This window comes from Camarhynchus parvulus, chromosome 7 (genome assembly GCF_901933205.1).
Source record: "Camarhynchus parvulus chromosome 7, STF_HiC, whole genome shotgun sequence".
Lineage (NCBI taxonomy): Eukaryota > Metazoa > Chordata > Aves > Passeriformes > Thraupidae > Camarhynchus > Camarhynchus parvulus.
Genome location: NC_044577.1, coordinates 525,574 through 551,621, shown reverse-complemented (window position 1 = coordinate 551,621; position 26,048 = coordinate 525,574). Strand labels below are relative to the sequence as shown.

General features: G+C 47.8%; 1 protein-coding gene across 5 annotated transcripts in view; it reads right to left on the bottom strand.

The window, feature by feature from the left end:
• HDAC4 (histone deacetylase 4) overlaps positions 1-26,048 on the bottom strand; it is a 179,413-nt gene that overhangs the window by 59,163 nt on the left and 94,202 nt on the right. For 2 of the 5 annotated variants that reach the window (XM_030951789.1, XM_030951792.1), the window contains exons 5-7: positions 13,975-14,125; positions 10,971-11,091; positions 5,856-5,977 (exon numbers count right to left, since the gene is read on the bottom strand). In XM_030951789.1, the coding sequence (XP_030807649.1) occupies positions 5,856-5,977; positions 10,971-11,091; positions 13,975-14,125 (394 nt within the window). The remainder of the gene's footprint in view (positions 1-5,855; positions 5,978-10,970; positions 11,092-13,974; positions 14,126-26,048) is intronic. The other 3 variants (XM_030951790.1, XM_030951794.1, XM_030951791.1) reach the window with 2 other exon arrangements.

Genomic DNA, 26,048 nt, shown 5'->3' with positions numbered 1-26,048 from the left:
GCAAAATCACTCTGTGTTTTCCCCTTCTGCTAGGGGCTGGAGTTTCAAAACACCAAAAGGTCTATTTAAAGCCCTGCTCTGATTCTGTTGTTTATCCCTCAGATATAATGCCAAATCTAACATGGCATCAGGACCTCAGAGAGCATAATCCCTACACGGATTTAATTGGGTGCTCCAGAGCCCAAAGTAGGCGAATTAAAATTCAGCACAGCCTCAAACTCACAGAATTTACATAAAACCTCTTTTATAGTAAAATAATTTAGGCTTGTTCACATGGTTTTTTAAACTATTATATAAGAAAAATATTTTAAAGCTGAAGAGAGCTATCTTTCACAAGTATAAAACAGGAATTTAAACAACACAGAAGCATCAATACCTGACAGTCAGTGCAGGCTCAATGCTGCCTCAGGAGTACCAATTCCATTAGAAATCTCCCCAAATTCACCCTGCCAGGCAATATGCCCAAAAAAAGCCTTGTTAACTGGAGTAAATTTAAAAACTGGAGACTGAACTACCAAACCTAAGTTAAAAAATTACTGCTCCTCCATCTCCTTCACATCTCCAGGTGAAGTAGTTAAAACAAATGCCATAAAATTAGAAAAATTCCCCTCCAGCAAACAAATGAAGCCCATGCCCAAATCTGAGTCAGCTCCCACAAAGCCAGTGGGATTTCTTAAGCACTGACATACTTAATTTGGCCTATAATAAGGATTTATACAAAGAATATTTTGTTTTCCTCCGAGTAAATTAATAACCAGAACATAAGCCAAAAGCTTCCCTGGTTTTCACAGGCTCCAAACCAAGTCACCCCTCTTATACATCACTGTGTGCAGCAGGACCCATGTAATCCAATTCTTCCAACATTTATGTCATTCCCATTGTTTGTTTTTTTTTTTTTTTTCCTAGAATTGCAGCCCCTAAGCTGCTGAACTAATTGGACATTAAGTCTCTGGAAGTCAAAACCCCACCAAGTCCCGGGCAGAGTTTGCCCTGTTCCCACTGCCCATCTACATTTGTGGAATAAAAGCAAACAATGCAGCATGAAACCCCTGCTCCCAGCCCCTGAACATCTTCAGTTCAGCAGGTGGGGACTGGAAAGGAATGGTATTATTATTATTATTATTATTATTATTATTATTATTATTATTATTATTATTATTATTGTTATTATTATTATTGTTATTATTATTATTATGATGTTCCAGATGAAGTTTAATAGTCAGGCAAAAGCCAACTGAATTATCTTGTCTCCCCCTTCTAACATCCATAAGAAAACTCCATGAGAGAAGGAGCTTAAGCTGGAGGAGGGAGAGGGATGGATGGGATATTGGGAATTAGGAATTGTTCCCTGGGAGGGTGGGCAGGCCCTGGCACTGCCCAGAGCAGCTGTGGCTGCCCCAGGATCCCTGGCAGTGCCCAAAGCCAGGCTGGACAGGGCTTGGAGCACCCTGGGACAGTGGAAGGTGTCTCTGCCCATGAATGGGATGGGCTTTGAGTTTCCCTCCAACCCCATCCTGGCATTCCATGAACAGTGCAGGCCCCTGGCAGCCCCTGGGGAGCAGAGATGGAGCTGGGAGGACTGAGGGGGAGGAGGGTGGGTTCCCTGAGTGACTGGGATCCCCCAAAGGTGACACTAAACCACAAGATTTTGTTTGGTCTCCTCCTGGAAGAGGTTTCTCTTCTGGTGCACCACTCACCAGAAGTGTCTTCATGATTCCACAATTGATAAGGCTGGACAAGACATCTGAGATGACCAAGGTGCAGCCATCAATCCATCATCCCCCAAACCCTGTTCCCCAGTGCCACAGCCCATTTTGTGAACACTTCCAGGGATGGTGATTCCACCCCTGCCCTGTGCAGCCTGCTCCAGTGCCTGAGCACCTTCCCAGGCAAGAAATCTTCCCCAAAATCCAAGCTAAGTGTTATTTTTGGATCAGACAGACTGACATCCTCCCCTTGGAGCAGCACAGGGTATTTCCAGCAGGGATTTCTCTGGGGGTCAGGGCCTCCTCTCAGTGTGTGGGAAGCCAGGTTTCCATGCTGGCTGCAAGGGCAATGTGGGTGGGGAGGCAGAGATGCTCTCGAACTGCAGCGACACTCCATGCCACACAGAGCTCCAAGATTTCCTCTGATTATACTCCCACATTACACCAGGGTTTCTGACTATTTTCTATTTCCTTCCAAACAACCTTTTGTGCTAAAACAAACCACTCCAAACACTGCAATAATCAGAACCAGCTCAGAGGGACATTATGCTTTCCTCAACAAATGCAGCATTATAATTGTTGACAAATCCTTTCATTTTCCCTTTTATTTCTTTCTAAATGCAACAAGTTCACACCAATTTCACCTGCTTAGTGCAAATAATACCCAAACAACTCCAGTTTCCTGCAATACCAACAACCTCACAGGATTGCTGGATGCTTTCCTCTCTCAGGCTCCTCTCTTTTGCATGGAAAAAGAACCATGGAGTCACAGAATCATTTAGGTTGGAAAAGCCCTCTAAGATCATCAAGTCCAAGAGGAAAAGCATGTTAAGAAGTGAAATAATTCCCTTTAAATCTTCATGATGGTGGTGGTGTCAGCTTTCTAAGTAACAGCATGTTCTAATACATCCACTGCTCAAATTTCAGAAAGCAGGGAATGCCATCAACAACCTCGTTCCTGGGGAGAAAAACGAGGACAGGATTCCTTGGAAATGCAAAACTGAAAAGCTCTGCTAAACCCCACTTCAGCAGCTCCAAGACAGGTGTTGACAAACAGCTCTTGGGGTTATCAAAACAGGCTAAAATCACTCCATAAGGATTCTCCAGAGATTTTCCTCAGAGGATCCCAGTGCAGCACATAATGAATGTTATTATGTTTGGGAGACACCAGCCTTGATCTGGGAGCAGAAGAGGTCACTTAGAATTTCCCCTCTCAAAAACTGTCAATAAAACTCTGACATTAAATCCTTAAAAGAACAAAATAAACTCCCCAGAAGGGGAAATAAAAATCCTTGTGCTAATCCAGGTATTTAACAGCAAAGGCAGGAGCAGCACCAACCTAACTGATCTAAGATCAGTGAAATAAAGGAAGAGCCCCAAAGTGCTTGGAGAGAGGGAGCAGAGTGAAATCAATCCCCCAGCCAGGCTAAGAACAGGATTCAAGCAATTAGCAACTGCACCAGGAAAACAATTTCACACTGAAACTAAACAGCCAAGAAACTGGAGCATAATTTAGGAAAACAAACCAGAGAGAGCTGGGTTGCAGGGCATGGGAGGCATCGGGAGCACGCTGCAGGAGCTGACTGTTCCCCCTGCTGAAGGCTTTCTAGCACTCTGAAGATATCTTTCCTGCACATCCTCCCTCTCCCATAACCTGTGACCATCAGGATGCTTGAAATAAGATTAAAGACACAGAGTGTTGCTAAAATGCAGGGAAATGGCAAATTTGATGGAATCATGGAATTATTTTGGTTGGAGGGACCTTAAAGCTCACCTTGTTCCAACCCTTGCCACGAGCAGGGACACCTTCCTCTATCCCAGGGTGCTCCAAGCCCTATTCAACATGGCCTGGGCCACTTCCAGGGATGGGGAATATTTATTCTTCCAAAAAATGTCTCAACCTCTGCAGACTGGGAGAAATGATAATTCCAACTGCCTTCCCACCACCCCGTAAGCCGCCCTCTCCCCAGCAATGGTGCTGGTTGGATTCCAGCCCTGGTAATCAGAGCTGTATTGTGATGGGTTCTGTTATTTGAGCTGCAAATATTTAATCAAATTTAATAAAATTGGACTACACGATATGGCGGTTTTAAATTACCAACACAAAGCCAGAGCCTTGCCTGGTGCCAAAAATCTGAAAAGCTCACCCGTAATAAAGAACTTTATTTAGGATGGGCTCCAGCCTTCCCTGCCTTTTGTTTACACCAGACTGTTCAGGAGCCTTTCTTCTCCAAGCAACTTAACATTCTTGGCATTGGGAATTCTGCAGGATATTGCTGTGCCAGAGCCTGACGTGCTGTTGCGTTGAAAGGAAAATAAAAGAAAACAATGAAAAAAAGGAAAAAAAATCCTCCCCTGAACCTCACAAAAGTGAACTCATTTGTATCCCAGACAAGTGCCCAGGAGATTGATGCTGGTGCCCAAAAAGAACAAGCACCAGCGTTCTGGCAAACCAAAATCAGCTGAACGTCCTCCTGCTGGAAAACAACAATGGGTTTGGTGGCTTCCACTCTTTAATAATGTGATTAGCTCCATCCATCATCCTTAATTCCCCTGTCTGACAGCAGGAGCTCACCCAGCAGGAGCTTTGGTGAGATCCCAGCTTGGGAAGCAGCACTGGGTGAGATGTGCAGATGTGTTCCTTCTCCTGCAGGAATTCCCTTCCAGGACACTGGGAGCAAGAAGGGTGACTGCTGCTCAAAGCCAATCTGACAAGGTGCCCTGAGGTGATGAGCCAGGCAGGTTTGGGAGCATGTCAAAGCCCATTTCTGCTGTGGTAATGCTAACAGGGTAGGAAGGGATCACCTGGTACCACAAGGCATAGGAGAGAGCTAAAAATCTCTACGAATCAGGCTGCCCACAGGCCCTAAGTGATAGGTTTGGTGCCAAGGGATGCTTCCCTGTGTGGAAACGCTGTGAATCCCCAGGGCAGCCTGGAAGCTCTTCCATTTCCCAGGAGCAGAGAAGAGAGGATGCCCTGTCCTTCAGCAAATCCAGTTTTCTAAGCTCAGCTTTTGGAGTCCTCCAGGAAGGGCACAGTCAGAAGTACCATCCCAAAGCCACAGGGGCACCTTTCCTGGGGAGAACCCATATCTTGGAGCCAATTTTTGACTGGGCTCCTGTGCAGCTGAAGTGCTTGTTACTCATGAAGCAACCAAGCCAAGGGGGAGCAGAGACAACTGCACAGATGGGACTCCATCCAGCAGGGCAGGTGCTACAGTTCCTAGTGGGACATCTCCAAAAGGGGAAAACTTCATCACTGAAAGGCTGGTCAGGCCCTGGAACACGCTGTCCAGGGCAGTGGTCAGTCACCATCACTGAAAGTGTTTAAAAAACCTGTGAATGTGGCACTTGGAGCCACAGGTTACAGGCAGCCTTGGCAGTGCTGGTTGAAGGTTGGCTGATCTTTGGATCTTTTCCAACCTTAATGATTGTGTGATCTTTCCAGAGAAGCTTTTTTTGCTGTCCTGAAGTGATTCCCAGCAGGGCCAGTGAGCAGAAGAGCTCCCTGAGCGAGGCTGAGCTCTCACAGCTGAGCTGTTCCCCGAAGGCAGCAGCAGCCCCGAGCTGGCCGGGGTGGGAGCCCGGGCTGTGCTGGCTCGGGCATGTGCTACGGAGCTGAGGAGCACAGCCAAGCCAAACAACCTGGTTTACATAATACAGGCCTGAGGAGTAACTGACCTGCTCAGCCACCGTGCAGGGAGAAGCCAGACTGAAAGAGAACTGTCTAGGTGTGAACCAAACCCTTGCAGGAAGCCCCGCTGCTCGCCCTGGCACAAACCCCCTTATTTACCTCAGGTACAAACTCACACATAAAATGCAAATCCCCCAAGAAATGAACTTTTTCTTGGTACTTTTCTCACTCAGCAAACACACTTGGGGCTGGAGACACTCAGATCTCTGTGAGAGCTTTGGGTTTGGGAAAACATCTCCCAAACTTTGACACGCAGCTCTCACACACCCCGGAGCAGCCCCAGGCTCCCTGAACACTGGGAGCACAGAGACAGGTGAAGGGGGAGCAGATGGAGAGGGAAACAAAGCACAGCCTGGAATCCAGCTTTTGGCAGCATCTCTTTTCCAGGCAGATCAGATCAGAGGGCTGAGTGTGATGCAGGGACAAGCAATGTGGCCAGGGAAGGGCAGCCCTACCTGTTTTTCTGAGTGGGAAGTCGTCTTTGGAATCGTACATCCCCAGGACTGGGTGGTTGTAGGTGCCGGAGACGCCGCTTTGGGGTGGGGAGCTCTGGTCCAGAGAGCTGTGCTGGGTCTTCCTGCACAGGAGGAAAGAGAAGAAGGGACAAGTTTTACACCAGTGACACGCAGAGGGGATGAGCCTGCCACCTCAGGGAGTGGGGAAGGGGACAAAGGCAAAGGCAAAGCTGTGAACCCCCAGGGCAGCCTGGAAGCTCTTCCATTTCCCAGGAGCAGAGAGGAGAGGATGCCCTGTCCTTCAGCAAATCCAGTTTTCTAAGCTCAGCTTTTAGAGTCCTCAGGAAGGGCACAGTCAGAAGTACCATCCCCAAAGCCTGGCTTTCTCCTCCTGGGCACTGCTACAAAAAAACCCCACTAAAATCCAATATACAGAAAGGCAATTAACTTAGTTTTCAGTGTAAGACTCCACCTTGGCTCAGCTCATACCACGAGTATAAATTCTAAGACTGTAACCTGGGCTGGGTTTTGCTAAGTCACGTTCCTGAACCTCAGCACAGGTGAGACCTCAACTTGAGCACAAGTGAAGCACTTCCCTCCCCAGAATAAACCCCCAGCTCAGCAGAGAGAGCCCAAGGCTGAAGCCATGGCACACAGGTGGCCCCCTGCCCTTCCTCCTGCCTGTCCTCCCATCCCAGGAGCTCAGCAGAGCCAGGGCCAAAGCACTCAGCACCTTCCCAGCTGAACTTCTCCGAGATGATAATTTATGGCTTTGTTTGAGCAGGCTGCTGGAAGTAAATTACAGTCTGTTTGCTGAGGATATTAAATAATGAATGAGTTTTCTCAGCCTCCTACCAGTTTGTTGGCTGCATCTTTCCTGCTTAATGACTTGTGCCCAGCTTTGCTGTTTCTCAGGAGCTCCACCAGCCTGGGAGAAGGCTCCAGCCAGCAGAGCAGCTCCATCAGCAGAAACAATTGATTTAGCCATGCAGGTGACACTCACTGGGCTCTCACAACTTCACTTTAAATAAACACAATTTAAACCCCATATTTCTTCTAAATACTAATGGATTTAGGACAACGGAGAGCAAGCATTTTGTAAAAAAAAAAAAACACCAAAAAAAGAGTGAATATTTGAAATTTTGTACTGCCTAAAAACCAAGCTGAAAATATTCTCCTACAGAAGGTTCTTCAAGGAACCTAAATGAACCATTCCCAGCTGGAAATTGCACGAATTCAGGCCATTTCTCGAGCAGTACTAATCCCTTGAGTGCAAGCTCAACTCAGAACTTGGCTGCTGAGATCCAGAGCATCAATTCCACTGCAAGTTAAAGCCTTCAAAAAATAAGGGGCTAATAAAATACTAGGAAAATACACTGAATTTTCTACATAATTACAAAAAAAAAAGAAACCCTCTGCAAATTTTATTTGAACATCAACATTTTCTACTCCCACAGACCTTCTAGTGGGAGGTGTCCCTGCCCATGGAATGGGATGGGCTTGAGGGTCCCTTCAGCCCAAACCATTCTGGGATTCTATGGAACTATGAATGACTGTGGTTTCCCAACCCTGCCTCTTCATTATCCAGATTTCTCTGCACATAAAGAAAAATGATTTCTGGGGCTCCTGCAGGGCTGTGTTTCCCACACCCACCCCATGCTGTGCCACATCCCCACCCCTGAATGCCCCCACGCACACTTCAGTCTTCACCTGCAATCAAAACAGAGACAAACTGGGAAAAAAAAAATAATCCCTCCTGGGAAGAGATGTGGCTTTTTCTGCCAGGATCTGCTCATTCCATGGGAAGGCAGCACTCCCAGGAATGATGTTTCACTCCCAGGAATCCTGGGTGCTGTGATCTGAGAGCCCCGAGCCCATCAAGTCACACAATGACATTTTTGGCTCTATATGAGCAACAGACTCTTTTTTCCTCCCTTTTTTTTTTTTTTTTTTAATTATGACCTAAGCAGCACAATCGAGTACATTGAAGCTATTTTCATCCCTTTGTCAGGCAATGTGCAGGAATTCAAAGGGCCTGTTTAGATGTGCTCCAGGGCTGCTGAATGACAGATATTGAGCTCTGCAAACAGGAATACATTCCCTGGCTCCAGGACTGGGGTCTGACGCTGCTCCCAGCAGCGTGCACTGCTCTGCATGCCCCTTCAGGAATGTCAGAGCTCTGGGAGGAGAGGAAATTGGACACTGCATGGAGCCTGCAGACATTCCTCAAAGCACATCCCTTCATCCAAGGCATCTCCTGTTCCCTGAGCTCCTTCAAACACCCACGTGCACAGACAGAAAGGCTGGAGTGATGATCTTGGAAGTCTTTTCCAACCTTAACAATTTCATGGTTTGATATTTCATCCTTCAATCATGTCATCAGCAAGGTGCACTGAATATACATTCAGACATGTGTACCTGGGCTGGAATGTTTTGTGTTCACACCTGTGGATGTTGGGATCATTCAGTGAATAATTTAATGTGCAATTTAAAGTGTCATTGTACCTGTGTACCTCCCCACCATGCAAACACTCAGTCAAACTCCCTTGCATGGCTGCTAGCACATGGAGTGGCTGCTTCCCAAGCACTGCTGACAGCTTCTCAGGGACATCACAGAGAGCAGAAATTGCTGGGAGCCAGGCTGCCCAGTGGGTTCAGGATCCAGGGGAGGACAGTCTGACAGTGCAGTTCCCAAGAACCTCCTCTGCTGCTGCCTATCACAAAATCCCAGAGTGGTTTGGGCTGGAATGGATGTTAAAGACCACCTTGTTCACCCCTTTCCACCATCCCAGGTTGCTCCAAGCCCTGTCCAACCTGGCCTTGAGTATTTCCACGGCTGGGACATCATCCTAGAGGTCTCTTGCAGCTCTAATACCTTTGTGATTCAGTGCCAGCAGAACATTTTTCCTGTCCCAGCCACTGATGTCAGACCATCATGGTGCTCAAAACCCTTAAGAGACAATTTTTTTTCCTAAGCAATGCTTTCCATTTAAGAAAAAAAAAACAAAAAGGAATTCACAAACCTTAATAAGACCAAGGGAAGTGCTTAAAAGCAGGCGTGCTGCTTCGAGAGGCTCTCCCAGCATCTGTTAGCACTTAATGGCCTGGCCTGCTCACAGTGGGAGCGTGGAGTGGATCTCCCTGCTCGCATGTGCTCAACCCAGCCACCACCCAACTGCATCACAGCACAGCTATGTGGGGACAGGAGGGCCTCCAGAGCTCAGCTGGTAACCTATGAGATGCCATATAAATAAATACTAATATGGCAGGAATTTAAAGGTTGGTTCTCCTTTTGAAAAAAAAATAATTTTTTTTTATAGACTGGAAAGGAAAAAAAATCTTCAACTTCTGCCTGAACAAGTGAAGGGTGCATTTAAAAAATCCTGTGCTGCTGCCATCTGCCCTCCTTGAGGGCTCAGCAGGACAATTCAGCACTGAGAAAGAGCTGTGAGGCCCCAAGGCTTTGTCCATCTTGGGTTAGAATCCAGAGTAACAATGCTCACCCCACCAGAGAACAGATGGAAAATGAGGGGATGGAAAATGAGGGGATGGTATGACCTGAAATCTTTATGCTATGATTTGTGTTGTCTCTGCCTGTTGGCATCCCTGGAGCATCACAGGGAAGGGCTGATAGGATGTCTAAGTGCCACAACAAACCCCAACCACACTTTGGTGCTCAGAAAGTTCTTAGCATCAGCTGAGGCAACATCCTGAAACCCCAAACACGAGGTGCCTAAAAACCTGCAGCAGCCCTGGCCTTACATCACAGAGAATCCCAGGATGGTTTGGAAGGGAAGGGATTGAAAGCTCATCTCATTCCTCCCCCTGCCATGGCAGGAACACCTTCCACTATCCCAGGCTGTTCCAAGCCCTGTCCAGCCTGGCCTGGGACACTTCCAAGGATCCAGAGGCAGCCACAGCTTTTCTGGGCACCCTGAATTCTAACTGACCTTGCACCACTCCTGCATTAACTGTTATTTTAACCATCCCTTAAAGAAATGGAGGCTCAGAGTCTTCAACCACCTTTAATGAAATCCCCAAGTCTCAGATTAGATTTTCAGAGATGTATTAAAGCTGCTCAATCTCACTTTGCCTCCAATAACATCTGAATTCTTCTGCCAACTCCACATCAGCATTTCTGTCCTGGCTCAGAGCTGGGATAGCTTTCAAATTTCATTGCAGCTCAGTTTCTGGAATTTGGAAACATCTTCTGGCTATGACCTCATCCTCCCTCTACACACGTTCATTTCTTAAGACTTAAAACACTGTCAGTACTTCAGCTTGAACATTAATTTCATGGCAAAATGAAATGACTTTTGTAACTTGAAATTTCATGAATTTTGAGGTCACTAAAGCAAACATCCAAAGCACTTTGGCTTTTTGTTTAATAAAGACAGTGACAAAATCATAGCAGTGGAAACTTCCAAGTCATATCGAATTTTTAACTGTCTTTAATAGAATGAAAAAGTTGATTTCTGAAATTGAAACTGGAGACCAGCAGTTGAATATTTTCAGTTGAAAACAGAGATGTTGGGGCAGTTGTAATTAGAAGTACAGACTGGACCCACTGGATGTTTCCAGTAAGAGCCAAGTAAACAAAACTTCCAAGTCTGAGATATTAAGAATAGCAGTAAGTGTTAAAAGTTTTAAAATGCAAGGCTTAAGTATCCTGAGCTGCAGGAATTCACTGAATCATAGAATATCCTGAGTTGGAAGGAACCCACAAGGATCATCAAATTCCAGCTCCTGAACATAAAAAACTATTCCTCATTTGACTAAAGTTCAAGTTTTATAACAGCAGGTGAGATCAAATCCTGGGTGAAAAGCTGGAGGACTTATAAAAGCTGATGTCTGACTGTAGAACTTGTGAATTTGAATAATTGTGGATTACAGATGACACAAAGACCTCTCTCTACACACAGAGCACCATAACACCATCACAGCAGACACGAAAGCCACTCACACTGGAACCCTCTGGAAAAGGCATTTTGGGAATGCACAGGGATCCTGCCACTGCTCTGCCTCATCCCACAAGCACAGGAGGTGCATTCCCTCAGGGAACTGGGGACAAAGGTGGCCCTGGCTGAGCCTTGCAGAGAGCCCAGCACCACTTACCCGTACCAGAAGCGAGGGTCGCTGGATATGCAGTGGTTGAGATTCCGGTGGGCCAGAGCCTTCTTCTTGTTCAACACAAATTCCTGCAACTTCATCTTCACTTCTGTGCTTGCCACTGCACCTGCAATTACAAAACAAAAATTTAAAAAAGGTTGTTAAATCAATTCGCATACTTGAAGGAATTTTAAATTTCTAAAATAGATCCCAAATCAAATCTTTCATTTCCAGTCCAAAAAAAAAAAGAACTTTGCTTTCAAAGACAGAAGAACAAAGCGCCTCCAGTAAGGAGCTCTCCCTTTTTATCCCTTTAGCTTGGCATAGATTCACAAGTTATGTTTGAAAACACAGATGAAATTGGGTTTATTGCACCAGAAGAGGATGTTACACTTGCAGAGAAGCACACTCAGAATAAAGCACTTGTCCAGGGTATCCCAGCTCTCTTTGAACCAAAGTTATTTAAGAAAAGGGGTCTTGTGCACCCTCAAGTTGTTAAATGTCACATCTAAAAGCAGAAGGGGAATGAGCCCAGTGGCTCATGTGTAGGTTTTGTCTTGAAAACTCCTGTAAACAGGGACCTCTTTGTTCCCAATCTCTGTGCGCACCACGACCGACGTAACATTTCGCTTCATTTACAAGCGCGCGGAGCTCTGGCTTCAGATAGAAAACCTAACATTGAAAAAAAAACCTTAAAGAAAGGGAGTCAGTCATTCTGCAGAGCTAAAATGTCAACTGTGTAATCCCTAATCATGATTTCCTGCACAATGGAGAGCAGGCTGTTCCCCTGCCATGACGGATCCCAGTGATCATCGGGTTGACAGCCCAGACTCCCAGGCAGAGCTCCTGACGGAGCAATGCATCCCAAGTTTGGCAAGGGGACACGTGGAAAATGATGGTTCATCCCCACCGTGGCGTAAGGCAGGAGCTCCAACGGAAAATATCTGGGCTAGGAGGAAAGGGAAAGGCCAGGCAAGCTGCTGGTTCTGCTGGGAACAAGAACTAAAAGATCACCCTGACATGTTCTCGTGTCCTGCACCCTGCTCGATGATGAGGTGATGCTTGACATGCTGGGAGAACAATTCCTGGGCTCCCTCCAAGAGCAGGGAGCTGCAGCATTCCCATAAGGCTCTGCCTGGAGCTGTAAAATGGTTCAAACACCAAAGCGAGAAAATTCCCTTTTTTTGGAGCTCTGCATTTCTCACCAGCTCCACAACATCAGTGTGGTGGAAAGTTCAAGTGAAGAGCTGGAGGTAAATTCCTGAGTAGCAGAAGGGGTGACAAATCCACGCTTGAAAGCCTTCTCCCTCCAAAATATGTCATCCTTAGTCCATTGGCATCCTTAGAACACTCAAACCTGGCTGTGTTCTGTCAGGTTGGTATAAACCTGCTACTTAAAAAACTTGAAGTTCAATGTTTTTGGAGTGTAAGGTTTACCTCCTTTACTGGAAGCTGAAAGATTTCATAGAACCTCAGAGAGCTTTGGGCTGGGAGGAACCCAAAGGATCATCTTATTTCAACCCCTGCCATGGGCAGGGACACCTTCCATCATCCCAGGTGGCTCCAAGCCCTGCCCAGCCTGGCCTTGGGCACTGCCAGGGATCCAGGGGCAGCCACAGCTGCTCTGGGCAGTGCCAGGACCTGCCCACCCTGCCAGGGAACAATTCCTAATTCCCAATATCCCATCCAGCCCTGCCCTCTGGCAGTGGGAGCCATTCCCTGTGTGCTGTCCCTCCAGGCCTTGTCCCCAGTCCCTCTCCAGCTCTCCTGGAGCCCCTTCAGGTGCTCTGAGCTCTCCCTGGAGCCTTCTCCTCTCCAGGTGAGCACCCCCAGCTCTCCCAGTCTGGCTCCAGAGCAGAGGTGTTAACAAGGAAGCAGAACAAACTCCACCTCTCTCACACTCTCTTAATATTTCAGATCAGGACAATTTTAGCTTCTCTTTGCCAAATTTTGTGATGTGAGAAAAATAACTTAAGTATCCTTAAGCACTGAGGTGTGATAATGATTCTACACCACAGCACTTCTTAAATAAAAAGTAACTTAAAAATAAAATCGTAGTCATGGGAACAGGATCTTCAACTTAACATCCACAAATTCTGGGCTTTTTCCTCTACACCTCTGTGTTTCACCCAAAAGATGCTTTTCTTCCATTTTCCAGAGATTTAGGTGTTTTAATTTCTTTCCAGATTACTTGCATGAGAATGGCCAAGTATTGGTTCTGAGGAGAGGCCCAGCAAAACCTGGATCAAACAGCAACAGCTGATGGGAGCAGCAGGGGAAGTGGAAATGCTTAGGGATTCTGCACCTCTGGTCTTTCTAGCACTTAAAAAGGTCTCCCAGACTCCAATTTTATCTCACTGAAAAAGTTCTTGGAGCTTTATCTTATTCCCAGTTCCCAGCCAGCATCCCATCCAGACCTGAGGAGCTGATGGCACAACTTGGTATTTTGGTATTTTGAAGTATTTTTCCCCCCATTCACTTGCAGAAAAAGCCCAAACAAGCAGCCCAGAGTATCTCTGATAAGGGACATTGTGAGGCCACAATGATCTCCTCAAGTGCATAATGACACAGAGTGGGGAAGGCACCCACAAGCTGTAACCTCCTGAAAAAAAATCCCCTTGTGAATGGAAACGCTTCAAAAAGGGGAGAGCTGTGAACTCGACTGTGTCTTAAAAAGAGTGAAATTCAGAGCAGCAGAAAGAGAAAAGGAGTGCAGCGTGCATCTGGTGTATTTTATGGGCTTAATATTCTGCCTCCATTAGGAATGCTGCCAAAAATACTTCAAAAAATGTTAAATCAAGGCAAGAGAGGATACGCTTCCTTTTGAAAAATGCTAAAATGGCATTTAGTGAGACAAAAATGAAGATAAAGCAGAGAAAGGCATTTCTCTCTTCCCCTCAATTCCCACAAGCTCCCTGTGCCCTCAAGGAGGTTCCTCCAGCTTTCTGAGGCTCCTCCATGCCCCCATCTGCCTGTCACCACCCGAAGCAGTGGTGCTCTGGCCACTTACTCTCTTTCCCCTTCTCTTTGTTTTTCAGCTGCTGCAGTTTCTGCTCTCGGTGCTGCTTCTCCAGCTCCTGCTCCTGCCGGTGCTGCTCCAACTTCCTCTGGTGCTCCAGCAGCTCCTGCTGATGCTTCATGGCCAGCATCTCCTGCTGCTGCTGCGGAGAAGGGAACAGGGAAAAGGGGCAGATTAACACCATGGGCCTCCCCAGAGCCAAAGCAGAGCCTGCAGGCAGGTGACAGTAACAATGTTCCACTCATGGCATGAAGGACAAGCATGGGCCTCCTTTCATCTCCATCACCTCATTTTAAATAAAACCCCACTAGGGCACCCTCAATATTATTTGTTGCACAGAGAAACTGTAGAAGTTGTGGCTGCCCCATCCTTAGAAGTGTTCCAGGCCAGGCTGGATGGGGCTTGGAGCAACCTGGGTTAGTGGAAGGTGTCCCTGCCCATGGCAGAGGGTGGAATGAGATGGAATTTAATGTTCCATCTAACTCAAACCACACAGAGATTCCATGATTAATTATAAAAATAATTGCTCCAATAGATAAAAGAAATAATTATCTCAACAATTTCTCCAGGAAGGCTTTTCCCTGGCCCTCTCAACTCACCCATATTCATGGGAATAATCAGGAGACATGATGTCTAATTAAGGTAATTATTTGCAAAGATGGGACATTCAAGACTGGAAGCACCAAGACTCCTGCCCCAGTGCAAATCCCTCCTGGGCTCCTCAAGTCCCAGCTGCTGGGAGGTGTCAGTGTCCCCAAAAACCTCTGGGGAAATTTGGGGTGCATCCCCCAGCCCAGAGCTCCCTGTTTGGGTGCAGAGGGGATTCTCCCAGCCCAGAGCTCCCTGTTTGGGTGCAGAAGGGATTCTCCCATCCCTGTTTGGGTGCAGAGGGGATTCTCCCAGGGCAGAGCTCCCTGTCTGGGTGCTGAGGGGATTCTCTCAGCCCAGAGCTCCCTGTTTGGGTGAGGGGGGGATTCTCCAGCCCCTGTCTGGGTGCAGAGGGGATTCTCCCAGGGCAGAGCTCCCTGTTTGGGTGAGGGGGGATTCCCATGGGACTGAGGGCAGCAGTTTGATGCGCTGTGTGAGGGCACACCCCGTGTCCTGCCAGGCTGTGGGAAAGCAGGTGTACAGACAGCACATCCCAGCAGCCCGGAGAGGAGTGAAGGGATCTCTGTGGGCTAAAAACCTCTTTTTCTTGAAAAAGCAGAGTCCAAAGGATGATCTCCCACCTTGCAGCTGGGCCTGCACCCTGCTCAGCGAGGCGCGGGCCGGGCTGAGCGCGCAGGCCGCTCCTGGGCCTCCCCACAGGCCTGCAATGGCGGGGCCCTGCGGAGCCTCTGGAGCCCAGCACAGCCTCCGGAGCCTCCGGAGCACGGCGCCCACCCCGCACTCTTTACGTTGGCAGCTCATAAACCAAGGGATTGATCGGAGCTGGCAGGCTCCAGCCCCAAAGGCCCGGCCTCTCCAGGGCTGTGCTTAATGGGGGCCTGTGCTCGGATACCACCCACGGCTCCTGCAAAGCCCCGAGGCAGAGCGGGAGCACGGAATTGTGGAATGCTTTGGGTTGGAAGGGACCCTAAAGATCAGCCTGTTCCAAGCCCCTGCTGTGGGCAGGGTCCAAGCCATGGCTGGTGAGACAGGGAATCTGCTCTCTCCAAGAACATCTCAATCCATCCTTCTCCAAACCCTGCCAGCTCCTGCATACCTGAGACTCCCACCTCAAAGTTTTTTCTTCTCCTTGAGCACATTTTCCTTTTAATCCCTTTAGCTGAGATCCTGTGCAGACAGAATCATGTCCTTCCTACTAATCAGCTGATGACATGGACGAGCAGAAGCCACACTGCTGCCCTTCAAGCCACACTTTACAACCAAACTGGGGACATCGGACTTATCCTTTGCATAGCATGACTGGCTTCCACCACAAACACCTGAGAAATCCAACAACTTCCCACTCCTTCCCAAACTCCTACATTACCCCTACTTGTCACTATAAGACACGAAAGAACACAAGAACACTACCTTCTCAAGGTGAAGGAAGAAAGAGGAGGTTTATTCTCTGACTCCAACATTTATAGTTTTCCAAAAGTGACAGCGGACTGGAGGGTGACAGTGCCACCTCTCCAATGACACTGGTTAAACCAACAGTCCATCAACTTTCTCCTCCTCCATAAAAGAAGACAAAACAATCAGTTGTTTACAGAAAGTGTCTGAGAAAGTTCACCACAAGAATGTCAATATCAGAAGGCCTAGAAAATCTTAAAAAACCAGGGTGACACCTACTAGGTCTCATTCTCGCTGCAACTGGAAAATCTGCCCAATTCGGCCTCCACCCACAACTCCCAGCTGCTATAAAAGGACCAACCCCACTTGGACCTGATGATCCTTGTGAGCCCCTTCCACCTCTGGATATTCCAGGCTCCTCTGATTAAATTGTGCCATTGCACATTTGCACCACCCAATGCTTCAGCCATGGATGCACAATAAATACAAATAAAATTACACTACTCTGTATAAAGATGGAAAAAAAAAAAACAATCTAAGAGGTATTTACAATCTGCCTGGCTATCTGCTGGAAACTCTCCATGGAGGAATCCCTGCTGCTGCCTGTTCCAAGCAGGCAGGCTGTTGTAAAACACCAGCAATCCAGTTATTTTTTGCAGTGACTGCACCTATGCTTCCCCTCCTCATTCTATTGAATTATATGTAAACCACCAAAAATCCACACTGAAAAAAAAATAGAAAAGGAGGAAAAAAAAAATAGAGGAAACCAGCTATTTTTGTTTTCTAATTAAGCAGCAGCTTCTACTAACACGTCTCCATTTGGGGAAAGAGTTTCTTTCCCGACTTCCAACAAGTCCACCACATGGTGGGCTTTGAGAACCTCGCCATGGAAAGTATGCAAATGAACAATATTTAATGCACAATATGGTAAAACAGGTTTTGTTATTTTTATGGAATCAGGAGCCTTTTCTCTCCATCTGCAGTCTCCTAGGCTCTGCAGGCTCTGCTTCCTGCGATGGTTTACATACATTAGGCTGCTTTAGAAGGAGCTGTGCTTTCATTGACATCTGGAGTGAAATGGGAATGAAAAGCCCAATTTGTCGCTGGATGGTTTAGGGAAGTTTCATTAGGGATGTATTGTCTCTGCTCATTTTGACCCCAGTTTCCACAAAGCCTATTCTTAATAAAGTTTTTCAAACGGCTTCAAAGTTGAAAAAAAAAATTAAAAAAATAAAATAATGAAGCCACGTCTCTGATTGTACCCACGAAGAATGAAAAGAAATCACTGTTGGTGTCTGCTGTAGCCTGGGAAAACAAAAAAAGAAAACCCATCCGGGTGTCTTCTCAGGGTTATTTCTCCACGCTTACCAGGAATGTTATGGGAAGACAAAAATTTAGGCTGGAGATCAGGAAAAGGTTCTACCCCCACAGAGTGCTGGGCACTGCCCAGGCTGCCCAGGGAACGGGCATGGGCCCAGGCTGAGAGAGCTGCAGGAGCATTTGGACAACGTTCCCAGGGATGCACAGCGTGGAACTGTTGGGGTGTCAGGAAAAACATCAGTTTCTGGTTCATTTAAAGCAATAGAGGCAAATTTGAACAGGCACTGCCCACTCAGACCCTGTGTGTTCAGCACAGGCAGCTGGGGCAGGGGGTTTATCCCCCAACTGTATTTCCCAAACACTCAAATTTCCTTACAAAGTGATTCACAGAGGGAAATCCCTGGATCTGAGACTAACTCAGCCCCGAGTTTGAGGAGCAGTGTGTGACAGACACACACGCTGCATTAGGGAGCTCAGAACATCCAAATTAGGTGCTCTTGCCAAAATCAATATTTGTAAATATTCATAACTATGGGGATTCCTGCATATGTTTAATGTCACTGCTCCCACTATTTCTGAAAACTGCACAAATGTTCAACTGTACCTGCAGTTAGTGTTGCTGGTGCTCCTTTAGCATAAATTAATATTAATAAAGGTAACAGGGAGGATGCAGAGCATTTCCAGGTATTTATCAACCGTCAGCCTACCATGAGGACTCAGCCATCCAGGGGATTTTGCCACCACACTCCTCAATTGTCTTCAGAGCTCCAGCTTGTCTGCCTGGGAGGGGGACTGACACCTTATCAGCATGGAAATTTTCACAGAGAAACCTCTTTTTAAGGAAATGCAGCTAAAATGGTTCTCTTTAGTCTTTGCAGTGCCCTCCCAGGAGTGCTGACACCAAGATCCCATTTCCCAGAGAGAACCAGGATGGATTTCATGGAGACACATTGCATTAGGACTTCCACAACCACTCCTCCAGATGCCAAACAAGAAGCCAAGCAAAGAGATCCTTCCTGCCCCCCCAGCTCAGACTGGCTCCTGGCTGTTTATAAGAGACATTTTGAATAGCAGCAATTAGTGGAAGGGAGAGCAAAATAATTGTGGAGATAAGCACAAGCCTGGGTGAACAGAACTTGGAACACTTCTGGCTGACAGATATTCCCTGGCATGCAAAGTTGCTGTGTCCAGCTCCCAACTGCATCTCAATCCACACCTGAGTTCAGCTCCAGCACGGGGGGATATCAGGGAAAGGCTCTTCTGCCACCTGTTCTGGCCAAATTCTACAGTTTTGGGGGTTTAAATCAGGTATTCAAAACGATCTTTGGGCTCAGGCTCTGTAAAAATAAAGTCAGATCGTAGGTGAGGATGAAGAAAAACTCTCCAAGAAAGTACACATCAAATCACCCCCTGAAAAACCCTTGGCTGTGGGTGGAAGCAAAGCACAGGTGCTGGGATTTCTGAGAGCTGGATTTCTGGGAGCTGGATTTCTGGGAGCACTGCTCTGTTGGGCTGTTTCACAGTGATCCCAACGCTGGCTGGACTCCGTGCCTCATGTTCCCCCATCCTGTTTACTGAAGTCTCGGGCTGTGGCTCCAGTTTCAGGATCTGCTCTCTTGGCTCCCTGGCAGCGTGTTTGGGATATCTCCTGGAGCACCAGGCAGAATAAATCAGCTGTGGGGGAAACATTGTGACTTCCAGCAGCAGCCAAGACACAAAGATCTGGGAGAAGGAGCACCTCTCATCTCTTTTCTGGGACACGCATCCCACGTGCCCCCTTCCCGCCATCGGGCAGCTGACAGCCAGCTAAACCCGTGCCAGAAATTCCCATGGGCAGGGAATTTTCTGCAGGGAAATGATCCCTCCCAGCCAGCAGCTCCCTGGGCAGGAGACTGATCTCAGTCAGACACATCCTACTGAGAATGTCTGGTGCTCAGGTTTATGAGGCTGAACTGCCTCCAGGACCGGGAATGATGGCGAGGTTCCCTTCACGCCAGCTCTGGGTGACAAGATCCCGTGTTTTACCTTGGCAGCTTTACATACGGATATGGAATTTTGTACCCTCGTCTCCCTCCCATGCCATTACCTCTCCCAAAAGACTGGAAGCCCTCTGAGCCCTGAATACCTACAAAAGTTCAGCACTGGGAAAGGTTCAGCACTTTTGTGTGAGCCTTTTGCTCCCTGACTCCCACTCCAGCCTAACTTTTCCCTTCCTCCAGAAGCAGAATATCCAACAGCCTTCCCAGAAAGCAGCAAGCTCCATTTGTAGTATCCAGCACATTCAGCTCCTCCTCCAATTTTCCCCTTTAAAGGTGAGGAAAACTCCTTTGAGTTTGCCTCTGGTGGGCTTTACGTGGTTATTGTTGAAGGGGAGGGAATCAGGAGCAGGGAGTGCCCATTCCAGCATGGATGGCAACAAGTAAATGAGAAAATTTGACTTAAACCAATCCCTGTAAACCAAAGAACCACATAAAATCCTGTAAAGGAGGAGCCCTACATGTTTGATGCTAAGTAAGAGATGAGACCTTGGTCCTTGAAGGAGCAGTCACATCCTCTGTGAACTGTTTTGGGGTGTTTTGGGTATTACAGGAATTCCACGTTTCTGGACATGAATGGATCAGCAGTGGTGTACATTAACAGGCCAATATTCCTGGCATAACAACAGCATCCAGTGGCTTTTTTTTTATTCCTGCCCTGATTCTCTGTGTTCTCTTTGATTACTTCCAATTATTTCATAAGTTCAAAATTAAGATAAAATTGGAATTGAACATTCGGGTGTGGGAACTGCCAAAATATCTCTTCTGCTGCCATTTACTCTGAAACTCTAAACTGACAAAAAAAATAGTCACAGTGCCCCACACGTATTTTACTCCAGAAAAATCCAGAGCTCCCATTGTGCTCCTTCCAGCCAACCAACCAGGGCCCATCTCAGAAGAAACCAAAAGGAAACGTTTCTTCTACCAATTTCCAGTAGCTCTGTAAGGCCCAGAGCAGACAAATTTCCCTGGATGATCATTCCAGCTTCACTCCTGACACCACCAGCAGTGCTTGGATGGCAGGAAGATGCCTGAGTTACCCCAACCTGATGCAGGACTCCTTCAACCAAGAGATGGGGTAGAAGCTGCTCCATGGATTTGTTAACAGAACCAACCCCTCCGTGCGCAGGTTTGTCCTCACCGCTCTCGCAAAAGATCCTGACTTTGAGGCTGAGGAAAAGTCACCACCCACCCCCTTCAAAGGGAGCAAACGCTCTGATCTTCCAAAAGTTTTCCCCAGGGTTGCTTCCATCAGAAGTTAAGTTTTGCAGGATCTAAGGTGTAAGTTTTGGAGCGGGCTCGGTGTGCCAGAAAAGCAAGGCAAGGTCACTAAGAAAGAACAGGAAGCCGTCTGGAAATAGCGCGAGCTCCAAGGCGTTCGAGTAGTAACGAGGCACAAAATGTTCAGTCTGGTCTTTTACCACCGACTGTACCCAGCTGCAGCTTCCTAAGATGAATAATCCTGTCATCCCAGAATCCAGACAGAGGCAGACACCTGGTATCGCTGGGCTTTTCAAGTTCCTCTTGAAAGGGACGCGGGCTGGGAGGGACGGGCGTGCTGCGGAACAGCGGCACAAAAACGAGCAGGGGGAGCCCCTCCACAGCAACTGCTGCAGGAAGACAGCACAGAGCAGACAGGCCCAGGAATGGGAGCTGGGATATCAGGGCTGGGATGGAAATTGGCCCTTGCAGAGCCCAAGGGAGGCAGGTGATGTGCAGGAGCCATGGTGCTGCCAGCAGCGTCCCTGGGGACACGGGGAAGGTGCCCCAGGGGATCAGCAGATGACACCAACCCTAGCAGCAGAACTGAAACATGCCCAGCTTTCCCTGCTGAGCAGGAATCAACATGGAATCAGCATGGAGAGGCCACCAAAGAGAAGCACTGGGACTGGCAGAGCTATGCTGAGAGCAGCCCCACTAAAGGACAATGTGATTGGAATGGGTTGGGTTGGGTTGGGTTGGGTTGGGTGGTACCCTAAAGATTATCCAGTTCCACTCCCTGCCATGGGCAGGGACACCTTCCACCACAGCCCCATCCAGCCTGGCCTTGAGCAGCTCCAGGGGTATCCTGCAGGCAAACCTGCCATTCCATGGGCAGTGGCTCCACATGAAAGCAAGGAGCAGTTTCTCCCCTCAGCATCAGCATGACAACTATCAAGTCTAGACATCTTTGGGAAAGAATTACATTTCTTTACAACACAGCAAAATCTGTCTGGAAGATTTCCTGCAAGATTTTCACTCCCTGAAACCAAAGGAATGGCCCAGGAGTTTCACCCCGTGTCTCTGAACAAGAGGCTGATCCCTCGGACATGTCACTATCCCTCACTTAACGTAGGAATTCATTCTGTCAAGGGAAAAAGAACAATTTCAGGATCACTGCACAGCAAACATCCTCACAAAGCTCCTTTCCCTGCTGCTGCTGCTTCCCTGCCCATCCTGTCTGTGCTGGATGCACAGCCCAGCATTCCCTGTGCTAGGGATGCACGCAGAGGGTGGGAAAACTGGGAATGGGATTGCACAGCCTCAGGTGAGGATTTCAGGCCCACGAGGAGCTGGGAGGCTTGTCGTAGATAATTTTATGAAAAATCCTTTCCTTAGGATTTTTCCTCCTGAGAAGCTGAGAGGCCTCAGGAACAAAATGTAAATAATGATTATCTGCTGCTGTGGAATGCAACAGGTGGGTCTGTGATTGGTCTCATGTTGGTTTTTTCTAATTTATAGCCAATCACAGTCAGCTGGCTTGGACGCTCTGTCCGGGACAGACGCTTTTGTTATCATTCCTTCTTTTCTATTCTTAGCTAGCCTTCTGATGAAACCTTCTCTTCTATTCTTTTAGTATAGTTTTAATGTAATATATATCATAAATTAATAAATCAAGCCTTCTGAAACACGGAGTCAGATCCTTGTCTCTTCCCTCATCCAAGAACCCCTGTGAACACCCTCACAGAGACTCAGCTGGCTCCCTGTGCTCTTACCCCACCACCGACGTGCGTCAGCATCCCCGAGAAGTTTCCTGTGGCTGTGGCTGTAAAACAGCCGGAGCTGGGACGAGCCCTGCTCCAAGCTGGGACACAGCACACGAAGCACATTCCCCACGACGTCCTTCCCTCCCTGTGAGCTCACGGCACCCGAGGCGCCTCTGGCCCTGCCAAAGCGCCCATCCTGCGCCTCCTCCATCCAGCCCTTGACCAGAAGGGCAAACGGAAAAGCTTTTGGTAACTTCCAGCTGATCTTGGCTGGGAATGAGTGACTCACAAAGGAAAAAATTCCCTGCCTGTTCCTCCGCGACCAAAGGTCAGGCAAAGCTTGCAGCGGGACCTGCGGAGAGGCTTTCCACCGTCTCACCCCAGAGCCAGGCCCCTGACTCCATCCTTGGTTTTGCTCAGGAAGGCAGATTTGAAGGCCATAAATATTGTCCCACATCTGGTGAATGCACAGAGGAGTGGAAAACCCACCTGGCTGAAGGTGAGTGGATACTGGAGAGAGGAGCAGCCGCCGGTGCCTCCAGCCTCCGGCCTCTCCCCCGGTGCTCTCTGGAGCCAGGCCTGGGCAATCTGCAGAGCTGAAAGGAACAGCCTGCCCTGCTCTGTGCAGTGAAGCTTTCAGAAGGCTTGGCTTGTTTTTCTCAGACATGTCAGGGTTTTCACAGAATCGCCCAGAACACTTTGGGTTGGGAGGGACCTCAAAGCTCAGCCCATTCCACCCCCTTGCTGTGAGCAGGGACATCTCCCACTAGAGCAGTTTGCTCCAAGCCCCGTGCCTCATCACTAATTTCTTCCTAATAGCCAATCTAAACTTACTCTCTTTCAGTTCAAAGCCATTCCCCCTTCTCCTATCTCTCTCTCCATGCCTGTGTTCTCTCCCACTCCTCCCCTGTGCCAAGCTCTGTGTCCATTATAGAGCCCTTCCACAAATATCATTTCACTCATTTCCTGGCTCTCTCCACCTTGCACCATCTTGGGGAATCTGGCACTTTTATGTGAAGGCCAAAACACACTGTCTATAAAAGCAAGGACTGGGACACGCTGGGGAAAGGATCACATGTTCAGGCAGTCATCGCCTTCTCCTCCTGCACTGGGTCAGATGATTAAAACTGAGCTGATGGAAGCAATTCCAAGCTCTGGAAAAAGCCAAAACTTCAGCTCTCCATAGGAAAAAGTTATCTACTGGGATAGAAAAACAGACAATCATGCCAGCATTTTCCAGGCCAAACTTCACTCACTGAAGTGTTCCTCACACTCCTGCTTTGCTTGGGAGATGGCACGGAAGGGTGCTCAGCCCTACTCAGTTCCTGTCAAGTCAGACCAGCTCCTCTGTTCGCACCAACACCACGGCAGTAAGAGAAATAAAACAACCCCAAAGAACGACTTCTCCTGTACTAGCAAAGGAGTCAACACTAGAAACAAAGGAGCTGTTTGAAAGCTTCATCAGCTGGGAGAGCTGGGGGTGCTCACCTGGAGAGGAGAAGGCTCCAGGGAGAGCTCAGAGCACCTGAAGGGGCTCCAGGAGAGCTGGAGAGGGACTGGGGACAAGGCATGGAGGGACAGGACACAGGGAATGGCTCCCACTGCCAGAGGGCAGGGATGGATGGGATATTGGGAATGAGGAATTGTTCCCTGGCAGGGTGGGCAGGCCCTGGCACTGCCCAGAGCAGCTGTGGCTGCCCCTGGATCCCTGGCAGTGCCCAAGGCCAGGCTGGACACTGGGGCTTGAAGCAGCTAATGGAAGGTGTCCCTGCCCATGGCAGGGGGTTGGAATTAAATGATCCTTAGGGTCCCTGCCAACCCAAAGCTTTCAGGGATTTTATGAAATAAATGCTTTGCACTGATTGATTAGAATGGTGGATGCCAGGCTATAGAGGAAAAAGCCAAAGTAATCAATTCTAGATAGCACAACATACACAGAACAGAGTAAAATGCAGAAATTCTTTCCCCTTCACTGAAGCAGCTACCAAAGCAATCCTGGGTTTAACATTATCACAGAATCACAGAATGGTTTGGGCTGGGAGGGACCTCAAAGCTCATCCCATTCCCAACCCCTGCCATGGGGTGTTCATGCCTGTGTGCACATGGGCTTAAAAAAAACAAAAACAAAAACAAAACAAATAAATTTCTCCAAAAAGACCTCTGCATCTTCACTCAGGACTGTTTCTATATCAAACTGCACATTTCCAGTGCTTCACTTGCAGAAGATAAATGTGTTTTATTTGCTTTAACATCCCTGCCCTGCTTTCTTCATGAGCTGGGCAGCTCCAAGTCCAAATTTAAAGTTATATATTTTAATTTTCTGGGCAAAATAATCACTTCCCTGCACTCACAGGCACTGGACTTAACACAGTTGCCAGTTCTAAGAGTCACCTAAATGTGGGCTGGCTCTGGCACACAGAGACAAGCAGGATGTTTTCCCAGAGAAAATGCACCACAGCCACACACTGGGGTAGTGTGTGTGTGAGGGTTATTTTCTTTGTGAGGCATCACAGGGCTTATTTCAATGAGGGGTTTTTTGATTTTTAAAGCAACTCTGGTCCCACTGACACACTCACCACTCTCAGAGATCACCCTGCAGGCCACCCTTGGGCACAGGATTATACCATCCCTATTTTAAGGCTCTGATTTAGCCAAGGCTTACACACAAGATGAAGAACTTCATTACCTAATGGGCTGGATACACTGTGGCATCTCAAAATTCCAGCTCAGCTTCCTCCTTACAGAGATTTTGAGCAGAGTCAGTCAAAGCTTTGACATAAATGAGAGCAAATATGTTCCTATCACCACTGCTTTGAGCTTGGCCATTAAATGGGAACGAGCATGTCTAAATTTTCATAGACAAATAACTACAGGCATGGACAATTACAAGAGAATAATGGAAATATTTGTCACAGGAATTCCCCATCCTTCCCCCACCCCAAGTGCTTGTGCCAGCCATGGGCAAACGTGCAGCCACAGAAACATGTGGATATGTAAATGTTCCATACACACACCCAGAGAGGCACACACTGTACATCCATGTACAAATATATTCACATCCAGGCACCTCCTCACCTCTGCCCTGGCCACAGCACAGAGGACTCACCAGGGCACAGGGGTGTTTGCTATTAATCCAGCTTCAAACAGGGACACTTCTCACAAAGCCCAGCTCCTCTCTGTACTAAGAAGTCTGTAAATAACACCCCATTAACTTTTAATCCCATCTTCCCCACTCTGACATGCATTTTGTATTGAAATGAAAGTTATATAAGGTTGAATCGAGGTTGCTTTTTAATATTACATTAAGGCTATTTACCATGTGCAGCACTAATCCCCCTTTGAAAAAAGGAGCCTATTACCAATTCGGAAAGCTTACGTTGCCATAGCAATAGTCCAGCACTGGGAAATATTTATATAATGTCTCATGTTTTCACTTGCAACAGCCATCTTCCAGACTGGACTGCCCACTGACCCTGCCTGGTGCTTCCTCCCTGTCCCACGCAGGGCACAGCACCCCCAAAATGTGAGCGTGTCCAGACGCACCTGCAGGCACTGCCACTGCACCCCCTGCTCCTGCAGTCCTACCACGGGCCACGCGCTCGGCCTGCAGCTTGTGCTGATGGCAAACGTCCAACGAGAAGCTCCTGTGCCACCACTCCCAAAATGTGTCAGCACAGGAGCAGGTAACCTCCTGCTAGGGTCAAAGCCACTGAGGCATTTTCTGTATCCAGGGAAGGGAACT